This window comes from Chenopodium album, chromosome 10, assembly GCF_948465745.1.
Source record: "Chenopodium album chromosome 10, dcCheAlbu1.1, whole genome shotgun sequence".
In the NCBI taxonomy this organism is placed as follows: Eukaryota; Viridiplantae; Streptophyta; class Magnoliopsida; order Caryophyllales; family Amaranthaceae; genus Chenopodium; species Chenopodium album.
Window position 1 is genome coordinate 45,947,388 of NC_137843.1, and position 12,499 is coordinate 45,959,886.

At 28.5% G+C, this 12,499-nt stretch overlaps 1 protein-coding gene across 2 annotated transcripts in view; it reads left to right on the plus strand.

Annotated features, from left to right (window-relative positions):
- LOC145562477 (protein S-acyltransferase 10-like) overlaps nucleotides 1-12,499 on the plus strand; it is a 23,391-nt gene continuing 10,892 nt past the window's right edge. The window contains exons 1-11 of one of the 2 annotated variants that reach the window (XM_081622772.1): nucleotides 2-286; nucleotides 370-487; nucleotides 1,322-1,396; nucleotides 1,485-1,553; nucleotides 1,790-1,927; nucleotides 2,359-2,392; nucleotides 3,045-3,154; nucleotides 4,451-4,537; nucleotides 4,842-4,925; nucleotides 5,857-5,922; nucleotides 12,097-12,426. In XM_081622772.1, coding sequence (XP_081478898.1) covers nucleotides 199-286; nucleotides 370-487; nucleotides 1,322-1,396; nucleotides 1,485-1,553; nucleotides 1,790-1,927; nucleotides 2,359-2,392; nucleotides 3,045-3,154; nucleotides 4,451-4,537; nucleotides 4,842-4,925; nucleotides 5,857-5,922; nucleotides 12,097-12,271 — 1,044 coding nt within the window. In that variant the 5' untranslated portion in view covers nucleotides 2-198 and the 3' untranslated portion in view covers nucleotides 12,272-12,426. Of the gene's footprint in view, nucleotides 287-369; nucleotides 488-1,321; nucleotides 1,397-1,484; nucleotides 1,554-1,789; nucleotides 1,928-2,358; nucleotides 2,393-3,044; nucleotides 3,155-4,450; nucleotides 4,538-4,841; nucleotides 4,926-5,856; nucleotides 5,923-12,096; nucleotides 12,427-12,499 lie in introns of those variants that run through there. The other variant, XM_081622773.1, reaches the window with a different exon arrangement.

The following is a 12,499-nucleotide window of genomic DNA, read 5'->3' on the forward strand; positions in this document are numbered from 1 at the left end:
CTCAACTCAAGTACAACAACAGTACACAGAAGAAGCGCGACTTTCATCCCAATTCACCACCATTATCAAACCTCCAAATTCCAAATTCCCTCTTTATAAACCCTAGAATTTCAATTCCTCCATTTTCAAATTCGAATGCTACGGTACTTCATCCCTATTATGTGACAAAATTCATTCATCATCTTCTACTGTAAATACATGAAAATGGCGGCTTCCTTTTGCCGGCAATATCGCGATCAATTATCTGATCATTGCTTAGACTTGTTTCCATGTCTTTCTGATCCAGGTTCTTTTCTTCTTTCTCTCTCCTCTTTTTCTCCGCTTTTAATGGGATTTCTCAAGGTTTTGACTTTGTTCTTCTTTTTTCAGGTCGAAGATCGTCAATATGTTTGAAGGTTGCTTTGGTTATGATTCATCTCATTTATCTGGGTGTTTTATTGATTGCTGATACAGATAATCTCATCCAAACTGCTAAGAAAAACCCTTGGTAAATTTTTGTTTCGAATTGGATTTATTTTCATTAATTTATTTTTATGGAATTTTGGGTAATTAAAAATTGTGGGAGTAATTAAGATGTTTATTTGCTTAGCTGGGAGAGTACAACGCATTTTAGCTTTTGGTGCATTTTCCGAATTTTGGGTTATTAGAATTGTATGATCATAGAGTCATAGATTGTTCGATTTTGATTTTTAATACGAAGTATATAGAATTTGGGATTACAAGTTTACAACTGCAATTATATTTGGTTCATTGGATATTCAATCTACAAAGGGTCAAAGGTTAGAGGTCAATGCTATATCGAGTATAGGCCTTGGAGATAGTAAAATCTAAAGTTTGTTTTTGAGGGAGGCGCGAAAGGGTGGGGGGGGGGGGGGGGGTTGATTGTATCACTGAGGACTTGAAATGTATTGTTGAAGCTATCATTGGTTTACACATATAGAGCAAACTTTAATCGATTCATGATTCTGTTGCTTACCACTTTAGATTGTTGAGGGAGTTTATTGTGTAATTACATATATATTTTTTTAATTTCTTAAAATTATTTATTCTAAACTTGGCTAAGGGTCTTCACCTTATTTAAAGGTGTTTTGGGCTGAATCTTTTGGTAAGGAGATAAGAAAGGGTTGATACATGTGCTTTTTTTTTCTTTTGTGCCCTTGGCTCCTTGCTATGTGATGGAATTGCTTGCCTTGTTTTACTATAGCAAATCAAATTTGCTGGGAACCAATGATTTGTGATACTTGCATTCATTTGTTATTGTTGAACATTTATGGATTTTTAATATCTTTTGTGCATGATTTCTTGTGGTACTTTCTTCCAGGTACATTGGACTATATATTTTGCTTTTTGTAGCAACCTTGATACAGTATTTTGTCACTTCTGGTTCTTCTCCTGGGTAACTTACTAAATCCAATTGCTCTATTGTCTTTATAATACGTCAAATTGAGGAATCTAAGTTATTTTTTCTAAACCTGTTTTTCAAGCTATGTGATTGATGCAATGAGGGCTGCTAATGATGGATATTCCTCTAGCGTACTCCGTATAAACTCAAAGTAAGTGCCAAACCAATTTCAAGTCACCTGCTTAATGACTTTTTCTTATACTATTGTCCCGTTGTCATTGTAATTGTCCTGGTTTTGTTTTCATGCTTAAATTTAACTTAAGCAGCTAAGTGAGTAGTGGTACATAAATGATGTGTTAGTGAGACATACATTTTTGAGTAATTTCTAACTTTTATTCTATTTGTTATTTTATTTAAATATTACTCGTTTATGATGATCAAGCAAAGACAGCCTGCTACGAGTAATAATGGGAATATAGTTATTCCTCTGGATGCCAATACTATGGGAAGAAGCTTCCTTGGAAGTAATGCACCACCTTGGACCCAGCTGGTGATGGAGATGTATCCTCCTGGAACCTCTACGAGGTATGCCAATATTTTTTTTTTTAATTTTTTGTCTGTCCATTTCCTGTGATTTTATCTGTAGTTGCATGTACTGTGTTTGTGCTTATGGTCTTAAGTGGTAATTATTATTTTATCATTAATGGATAGCTTAGTTGTGTGAATTGCGATACAAAAATACAGTACAATTTAATTGCATGTTTCCATGTTGTCAGAAATTATTGCGGGCTGCAATGCTCTGTCTTATTATTGTTATTGTTATTGTTATTGTTATTGTTATTATTTTTATTATTTTTTTTAAATGAAACTCCACTGTTATTTGGCACATCAAAATAATGGCAAACCTAATTGGACTCCTGACAAAATCTTATAAGCTCTATACATGGAACTTAGTGTAATGTGTTTTATGTTTGGTGATATTTGTTCTTATTTGTGTTTATCCTTTTTCTTGGCAGACAGTTGACCTGCTCATATTGTAATGTTTTACAGGTAAATATTGTCTTGTTCTGTTAGGCTGTATACGTTACATAAGTTGATATTAGAAAATTTGAAACTATGTTATTTTTTTGCCGCTTTTATTTATTTATGTTCTTGTCAATGGTGTTTAGAAGAAAAGTAGTTAGCTGTCTCCTAAATAAGTCTCTGGAAATTGACTTTTTAAAATTATGCTAAGCGCATGATTGATCTCAGCACAGCTTAAGTTGTAGTTTTGAATAATCTGAAGCTCCATTGTCTTAGTCAATGTTAACTAGCTTAGCTGGTGAGATCTGTTGGTGGTGGTACTTGTGGCCTGAGTTTCAGATTTGAATATTTTATGTTGTCCAGTTCCATTTATACTTATTTTTATAATTTTCCTGCTTGTATAAGAGTTTTATAGTTTTTGGGATAGGTATGGAGCTGGGTGCCTACTTGTTGCTAATTGGCCAAGATCATTTAACAATTAAGAACCTCCAATCTGAAGTTATAAATAAGTCAGATTTGAATTCTATGCATAGGCTGGAAAAGAGGGTTAGATATCAATTTAGTTAGCTCTACATTAATTGCTTTAGTGTAAATCTGCAATGTGTTTCATTGTATATATTTTTTCCCTACTTCTATTATTGGTACGGCTGACTCTTATTGTTGTGGAACATATATGCAGCCTCCTCGAGCAAAGCATTGCCATGATTGTGATAAGTGTGTTCTTCAGTTTGACCATCATTGTGTTTGGCTTGGAACATGCATTGGCCAGGGTAATCATTGTCGTTTTTGGTGAGTAAAAGGTCTATCATATGTATTAAATATTATTGTTGTCTGTGTTACAGATATGTGGGAATACTTTTTTTTATTTTATTTTTAATTTGATCTATGATCTGGATTTTGCTGCTTGCTAGAAAGAAACAAGGTAGGTTGATTATTGTTGCCAAGGTTATTCCATTTAAAGCTCTTATATTTTGGTTATTAAGGTTGCAACTTGCAAGTGTTTTGAAATTCAAGGTTATGCATCCGCACTTATATTATGCACTCTCTCTCTGTCCCTGAATGTTTTGCTCACTTATTATGGCACATAGTGTTAGGTGTTTGGTAAACTCATGTTATATTGATAAACAAGTACATGTGATCTGAGCTAGCGGAGTATTTTTATTATGGATGTCAGAGGGTTTGAGACCTTGGTTCTAATTGGGAAGAGAAAGGTAATTATGAAAAAAAGGTTTTCCATTTCAATCTTTAGTACTGTACAAATTAATTTGGGAAAAAAGGAAAGTAAGGAAAACAATTTTGGGATGCAGTGAATATCTTTCATTAATTTACTTGGAGATGAGTATGAGTAACACATGTTTGCTTGTGGAGATGCATTACCTATGTGGGATACTCCTTTCAAATTACTCTTAAAATCATGCCGTTCTGTATTACTTCTTACCTTATTCTAAAATAGCCGCTAGGAACTTGTCTTGGCTTGTGGAAAACATCATATAAAATTTTGGCTCTCATAATCCGATGTTTTCCCCCCGTAGCTGGGATCATTCTACCATGTCATTGTTATCTAATCTCATTTTACTGTAATTAAATGGTGTCAACTTGTTGACTTGCATGGCATCAGTCCTCATCCAGGTGCTGCTGCCATTATAATATGCTTTATTTATGTTAGAAAAAGGGCTTAACATGTAATATTATATACTGTTTGGTAGTTTTGAGGTGATTGGATGTATAAATGTTGTCAAACTGTCAAAGGGCTGCTTGTAATTTACTTCTTACATAAGGGAAAGCATATGTATTTTCTATCTTATAAAAAATAAACTAATTTAGTTTTAGTTTTTATTCTTTTCTTATCCCACATAGTCCGTCAATTTTCTATAACATTATACTTGCTGTACTGAGAAATTTTTGCTTGAGTTCTACATTTAATTGAGGTGAACAAATGTTGTGACAAATTTGTGAATGTTGTTTCCTTTACTTCATCCTTTGCCAATGTTGACAAATTTGATGACAAAATGCTCTTTACTTTTCCATATTCTTGATGTGGGACTTTCTACTATGTTCTCGACCTTATGTTTGTTACTATTGTAGGTGGTACATTTGTGAAGAGACAGCATTATGCCTTTGGACTGGCATTTTGTACGCTTCGTATCTCAAGGCTAACATATCTAGATCTTGGTATCAACTTTTTTCATTACTACCTTTGAATATTGTTGCTGAAATTAAATACTTGCTCTGCCGCAGAACACTTTCTATTTTCTTGTCCCACACTCCCATAACTGTTTCACTGTTTGAATACATCCTTTGTTTTGGACCCACTGTATTAGTGTATCCTTGTACATCTGCTTTTACATTACAAAACAATATAAAAGTATGTGAACAGTTTAAAAGTTGAATTGTTGCAATTTAAGGGAAACATATGAAGTTTAATTCTGTGTTTTAGTTCATTTTTCTCTATATGATCTTATCAATCTTTTGTCAGGTGGATGGATGCAATCATGATAATATTGCTCATCACTTTGTCAATATCTTTGATCTTTCTGGTGCTTTTGCTTTTATTTCACAGGTAATTACTATGTATTTGCTGGCATATCATCCTTATTTTTGTGTTTTCACTTTACACTGACTCTTGATACTTTCATTCTGTTCATTTCGACATGCTCCTGGTACCGTTCTTGTGAAGCATGCTATTGTAATGCTTTGTGCAAATAGTCCATTTTGAATTAGGTTTTTGAAGGATGATAATAGCAGTTATTTATTTGAAGTTTTGAACAGCATAATGTTGCCTCTGAGTATTCAAGAAGTAGTTACTAAAAAGCAATTCAAGTGTTCTTTATCAAATTATTGTTTCTAGGAAAGGGTGGGGGGAATATATATTGTGTTTTAAAGCATCACTTGCTGATGCTGGATTTTCTATCCTTAGTTAATCTAAGTCATTGAGGAAAGATTTGTCGTTCATGTGTTTTTATATTTAATCTTTCTTTTCCATCATGGGCTTATAGCCTTATATTCTAGGCTCTTAGATGAATGAGTTGGCCAGAAGAGCTCTTTCTTCTGAGGCAAACAAGGATAAAAGACATTAGGCTTGGTATATCAATGATTATGTCCCTTTGTTGCATGTCTATTACTCTTATCTAATAATTGTCTATAATACTTGTAGTATGGGATATATAGAGCATGTGTATAATGGATGTCTCATAAAATGTATTTTGTTGGAATGGCTGTAACAAATTTTTATTTCTTATAAGAGGGAATATTTTATTCTATGATTTTGAACAATTCTTTGTAATATCAGACAATTTTATTGTATTTTCAATTGTATCCAACATTTTATCCAATAACCTGGTGTTTATGACTATCTCCCCAGTGGTTTATTTTTAAGAGGCATCTCCTGGAAGCATAAACCCCTATTAATTATTTGTTAATGATTATTTTAGCTATCAGGTTATTATTTTTAGTAGTTTCTGATATTGCATTATGATGACATGTCTCTGCAGTTATCTTGCTTTAACAAATCAAACTACATATGAGCTTGTAAGACGTAGGCGAATCCCATACATGCGGTCAGTGCACTTTTCCTTTGAAGTGTCTATTTTCATTTTAATTGAATGATTATTTTCGTTATCAAAGCTCTATTTGGTTCTAACTTTTTTGTCTAAATAAATTATATTATTTGAATTCATCAGAGCTTAATCTGTTTGACTTGAGACAACATGAAATAAAATAAGTCAAAACAAACATACCCTAAATGGTACTATGATATTTATGTGATTAAATGAATAATTTGTATGATTACTATTTACATTTACTACTATACTATTTTTTTTGGTCTCTTGTTATCCCCTTCACTCCTTTGTGCTTTTTAGCATGATGAGTTGTAGCTAGGTAGTTGCTGTGGTCTTGTGATATCCCCTTTTCCCCTATGGCTGATAAATTTATGGAAGAAGTAAGGAGAAATTAACAATGTAACCTTTTATTTTATTTTATTTTATTTTTTTACTTTTTCTTTTTATTGCCCTTGTCCTGTTTTTCTTGTTAGCTGACCTTGTTGTTGTTGTAAGAAAGCTGAAAAAGGCATACTCCCTTTGTCCCAGAAGCTCTCTTTACTTTGGTATGCTCTGAATTAACATATCTTTGAACTGAATTTAGAAATTAAATGAGAAGAATTAAGGAAGAAGATGTAGATAATCATTTATAATAAAATAAATAAATAATTAAAAAAAAAAAAAACACACACACACACACACACACACAGAGGATAAGTTTTTCTAGAGGCTTGCTCCCTCCCAAGATGTACACCAAACTATTGTACTTACTCACTAATGTTCAGCATTGATGTGGATCTCTCAAGACTCTCACAAGGCTCGCAAGCTATAATAACATTGGATTTTCGGATTTTAATAAGAACTAAAGAAATTACACGAAAATTAAATGGATAGTACTCTATGTCTCACAAGAATAGAGGGTCTCTTCCTAGTCGCAACTAGAAGATGATCACGAGTCGCAACAAGTGATGTTTTTGATTAACAATTAAACGAGCAACGCTAAAAAAGGATTAATTCCTAAAATAAACTCTCTCATTCTTAAACTATTATTGATATACACCCATATTTATAGGGTGACAAATCGTACAATGATAAGATAGAAAACTAATAATTTTATCCTAAAATAAGATAGAATATTAAGAATCCTAATCCTAATATATCTACTAATCATATTTTAACCAACTACAAAATCTATCCCAACATAAATAAATTAAATAAATAAATATCCTAATGGCGAAAACTCTTAAAGCCTAAAAATAGGAAAAATCCTTTCAAGTGAAAGATAAAAACCCATAGGCAAAAATCCTAATAATTAATAATAACTAAAAGATAGTGTAGGCTTTCTTAAAATTCCATGAATTTTCAAGAATACCCATATTGGTCTATTGCTCCCGCATCAAGTATAATAACCTTTCCCTTGAAGATAATCATTTATGATTATAAAAAAAAAAAAAAAAAAAAAAAGAAAACACACAGTATAAGTTCTTCTAGAGGCTTGCTCCCTCCCAAGATGTACACCAAACTATTGTAACTACTCACTGATGTTCAGCATAATAACCTCTCCCTTATCTATTCTTATATATTGCATTACTCCTCTAATTAACTCACTTATTTTCCTCCTCAAGATACAACTAACATAAGTATATTGCACTACCTTTTTTGCTCCTCCCAAAATACCACTTCTTAGCAAGGTGATAAATAGTCCTTTGATTGCTAATTTGTCATTTTGCTGATAAAGTGGGTTTTGCTAGGCGTTAGTGGAATTAAACTTTTTATCATTTCTGTATGAGGGTGTGGAGGACTGGAGGTCAAGCTTGGTTGTGGGAAAAGAGAAGTGTTAAAATGTGAAGAGGTCATTCCTTGAATAGAACCTTAAATGAAAACGAAAGTATGAATCAAATTATGAGATGGGATCGGGGGGGGGGGGGGGGGGGGGGGGGGAGTCTTTGAATAATAGAACCTTAGATAAAAACTGAAATATGATCAAATTATGAGATGGGCTTATGGGGGAAGTATAAAAGAGGATGTTATGTCAATATCATACCACGAGGCCTCTTGTATCAAGTTAACAAACTTAATGAGGCTGTCAATTTACCACCAAGCTTTGTCCAATTGTTGATTTTGAGCTACTAAAAACTATTTTTAGCACCTTCTAACAATTGCTAAAAAATAATTAGTGCTACTAGCATCATGTTTAGTTGCTCCTCAACCTTTTTAGGGTTGAGAGCAAAGGAAAAAAAAGGAAAATTCTTAATGTAAGCTTCTTGTTTTTGCTATTCTGATTAACCCCGGCCTGTTTTTGAAATTCATAAATTAACCCTAAAAGCAAATTTAATCTCACCTATGGCATTAATGATGCATAATTGAGTTAATGTTTCATTTAAATGTTAACCATGGTTAACATAACTAAGTTCCTTAAATGCCCTTGCTTCCCTTTCCCTCTCTCCCTCTCGCTATTATTCTGCGTTACGAATTGCTGTCTTGAACAACCATGCCCACTTCCGTACTAAACCACACTTAATTGCTGGGGAGGCACCACAGGCTGCCCCCCTTCCTTTTCCTTTCTCATTATCTCCTTCTTCCGCCCTTTGTGATTGTCTTCTCAATCTCCTTTCTTCGTCTTATGCCACCCACTCCTTTTTAAAACCCCAATGTCTGTCTCTGTTGCCTACTCCATGATAATGTACACATCCCACCATGTAGTACCCACCACGATGGTGCACCCCTTGCCCGTAGCCAACTAAAAAACCAAGCTGTGTGCAACAAGTTGCTGGAAAATTGCGCTTTTAAACCCTCCCCCCCCCCCCCCCCCCCCCCCCCCTTCCCCCTCTTTTTGGATGGAATGCTACAAAAGTAGGTGGATTATATACGGGAACCTGTAGTTATACTAGTGCGGAATTTAAACAAACACTATCAGGAACACGAAGCGCAGGATAGATTTTTATGAGGAGTCTTTTGGGGGGGATTCAACTAACACTCCTCTCTATAATAGAGCAGCAACACGGTTACAAACATATTAGAAACTAGGCCTAACTTGATTACTTCTAAGAACTCCTCAAGTTCCCTATTTCAATTCTCTCTATTCAAAAAAATAGTGCTGTTTCTTTAACTTCTACTCCAAATTTATTTCTCTTAGACTTCACTCAAAGCATACACAATACAGGGTAACCACAATCCGATACAAGTATTAGCAGATTTATTGCAGTATGTAGGCCATAGATTGCAGAGAAGCAGAAAGAACAACCTCCAGTATTAGCAGATATATTGCAGTGATTTATTGATTAGTACCTTGCAGAACAGTTAAGCTAATGACTTGATGCTTCCAACCTATCCACATCTATCGCTTAGAAGATGAGTAGTTTGTCTTGCAAAGCCAACTACCATCAAACTTCTTTTTAATTTTTTCATAGTTACAACCGTTCCTTTTTTTTAGTATCAAAACATTCACTGGGTCATTAAGACCCTTGATATTCCAACTATATATTATCAGGTAGTTGATGTGTAAAAAAACTTAATCATCCTCCTCCATATTTCTTTCTTCTTCTATGTCGATACCCATAGGTCTTTTAACCTTCCATCATCTGCTTTGTAGATTATTTATGACAGAATATTCTTAGGTGGTTTTGGTTTGAACACAGCTCTAACAGATAATCACAATTAATTCCTAATTGCATACTCTTATGAAAGAATGGAGTTTCATAATACACATTCCTGTTGATCTCCAACATTAAAGACTCGAGCTGAGGCTTTGTTACCTCAATTTCAACAAGAGTTCCAGCAAATGAAATTTTTTTGTCCAGTTGTACACTTGTGAGCACAATTTAGTACCCTAACAATTTAGAGGAAGGTTAGCTAGCTTCACCCATAGAGGAACTGCTCTGAAGGATTTCATACCAAATCAAAATTAGGAGCCCATGATTGGTAGGTATAGGTTTATCCCTCTTAACCCTTATCTACTTATGTTGGTTATTAGGGTATGTGCATACCGTATGTGCTCTATTTAATTTGGTGTATAGAGAGCCACATAGGGCAAATGATGTAGGCATGATTTAATTTGTGGTATTTGGTGATATCATATTATTTTTAGATTTGAATGTGTAATATCTGGTGTGTTGAAAAACTTGTGCCAATATCAGTCATGCTACCCTTTTTATTATTATTATTATTATTATTATTATTATTATTAATATTATTATTATTATTATTATTATTATTATTATTATTATTATTATTATTATTATTATTATTATTATTATTATTATTATTATTATTATTATTATTATTATTATTATTATTATTATTATTATTATTATTATTATTATTATTATTATTATTATTATTATTATTATTATTATTATTATTATTATTATTATTATTATTATTATTATTATTATTATTATTATTATTATTATTATTATTATTATTATTATTATTATTATTATTATTATTATTATTATTATTATTATTATTATTATTATTATTATTATTATTATTATTATTATTATTATTATTATTATTATTATTATTATTATTATTATTATTATTATTATTATTATTATTATTATTATTATTATTATTATTATTATTATTATTATTATTATTATTATTATTATTATTATTATTATTATTATTATTATTATTATTATTATTATTATTATTATTATTATTATTATTATTATTATTATTATTATTATTATTATTATTATTATTATTATTATTATTATTATTATTATTATTATTATTATTATTATTATTATTATTATTATTATTATTATTATTATTATTATTATTATTATTATTATTATTATTATTATTATTATTATTATTATTATTATTATTATTATTATTATTATTATTATTATTATTATTATTATTATTATTATTATTATTATTATTATTATTATTATTATTATTATTATTATTATTATTATTATTATTATTATTATTATTATTATTATTATTATTATTATTATTATTATTATTATTATTATTATTATTATTATTATTATTATTATTATTATTATTATTATTATTATTATTATTATTATTATTATTATTATTATTATTATTATTATTATTATTATTATTATTATTATTATTATTATTATTATTATTATTATTATTATTATTATTATTATTATTATTATTATTATTATTATTATTATTATTATTATTATTATTATTATTATTATTATTATTATTATTATTATTATTATTATTATTATTATTATTATTATTATTATTATTATTATTATTATTATTATTATTATTATTATTATTATTATTATTATTATTATTATTATTATTATTATTATTATTATTATTATTATTATTATTATTATTATTATTATTATTATTATTATTATTATTATTATTATTATTATTATTATTATTATTATTATTATTATTATTATTATTATTATTATTATTATTATTATTATTATTATTATTATTATTATTATTATTATTATTATTATTATTATTATTATTATTATTATTATTATTATTATTATTATTATTATTATTATTATTATTATTATTATTATTATTATTATTATTATTATTATTATTATTATTATTATTATTATTATTATTATTATTATTATTATTATTATTATTATTATTATTATTATTATTATTATTATTATTATTATTATTATTATTATTATTATTATTATTATTATTATTATTATTATTATTATTATTATTATTATTATTATTATTATTATTATTATTATTATTATTATTATTATTATTATTATTATTATTATTATTATTATTATTATTATTATTATTATTATTATTATTATTATTATTATTATTATTATTATTATTATTATTATTATTATTATTATTATTATTATTATTATTATTATTATTATTATTATTATTATTATTATTATTATTATTATTATTATTATTATTATTATTATTATTATTATTATTATTATTATTATTATTATTATTATTATTATTATTATTATTATTATTATTATTATTATTATTATTATTATTATTATTATTATTATTATTATTATTATTATTATTATTATTATTATTATTATTATTATTATTATTATTATTATTATTATTATTATTATTATTATTATTATTATTATTATTATTATTATTATTATTATTATTATTATTATTAATGCAACACTCATCAGAGAATATTCAAATGAATTGCAGAGCAATTCCTGAAAGAGTATATCCTTTCAGCAACGGCATGTGCCAAAATTTTTACAACTTCTGCTGTGCTCAAATTAGCATATATAATCTGGAACGTTTGCCGACAGCTAGAGAACTTGAAGTCAAGAGCCAATCTCTTGCATGTTCTGATATTTTATGCTGCCGCTGTTGTTGACATTGTACCTGTAGTGCTCAAGAATCATAGTATTAATTCGTTAGTTTGGCCACATTGTAAAAGTCCATGGACATATGTGGTTTTTGCCTGGGTTAGAAATTACAATCACTGTATGCCAGAAATTATATTGATGGTATTTGAGTTGTTGCATTGCTTCTGTTTGGAGCAGAATGGTGTCAACACTAGTAAAAGTAATGCACAAAATTATTCCTGGTATTGATGAATCAG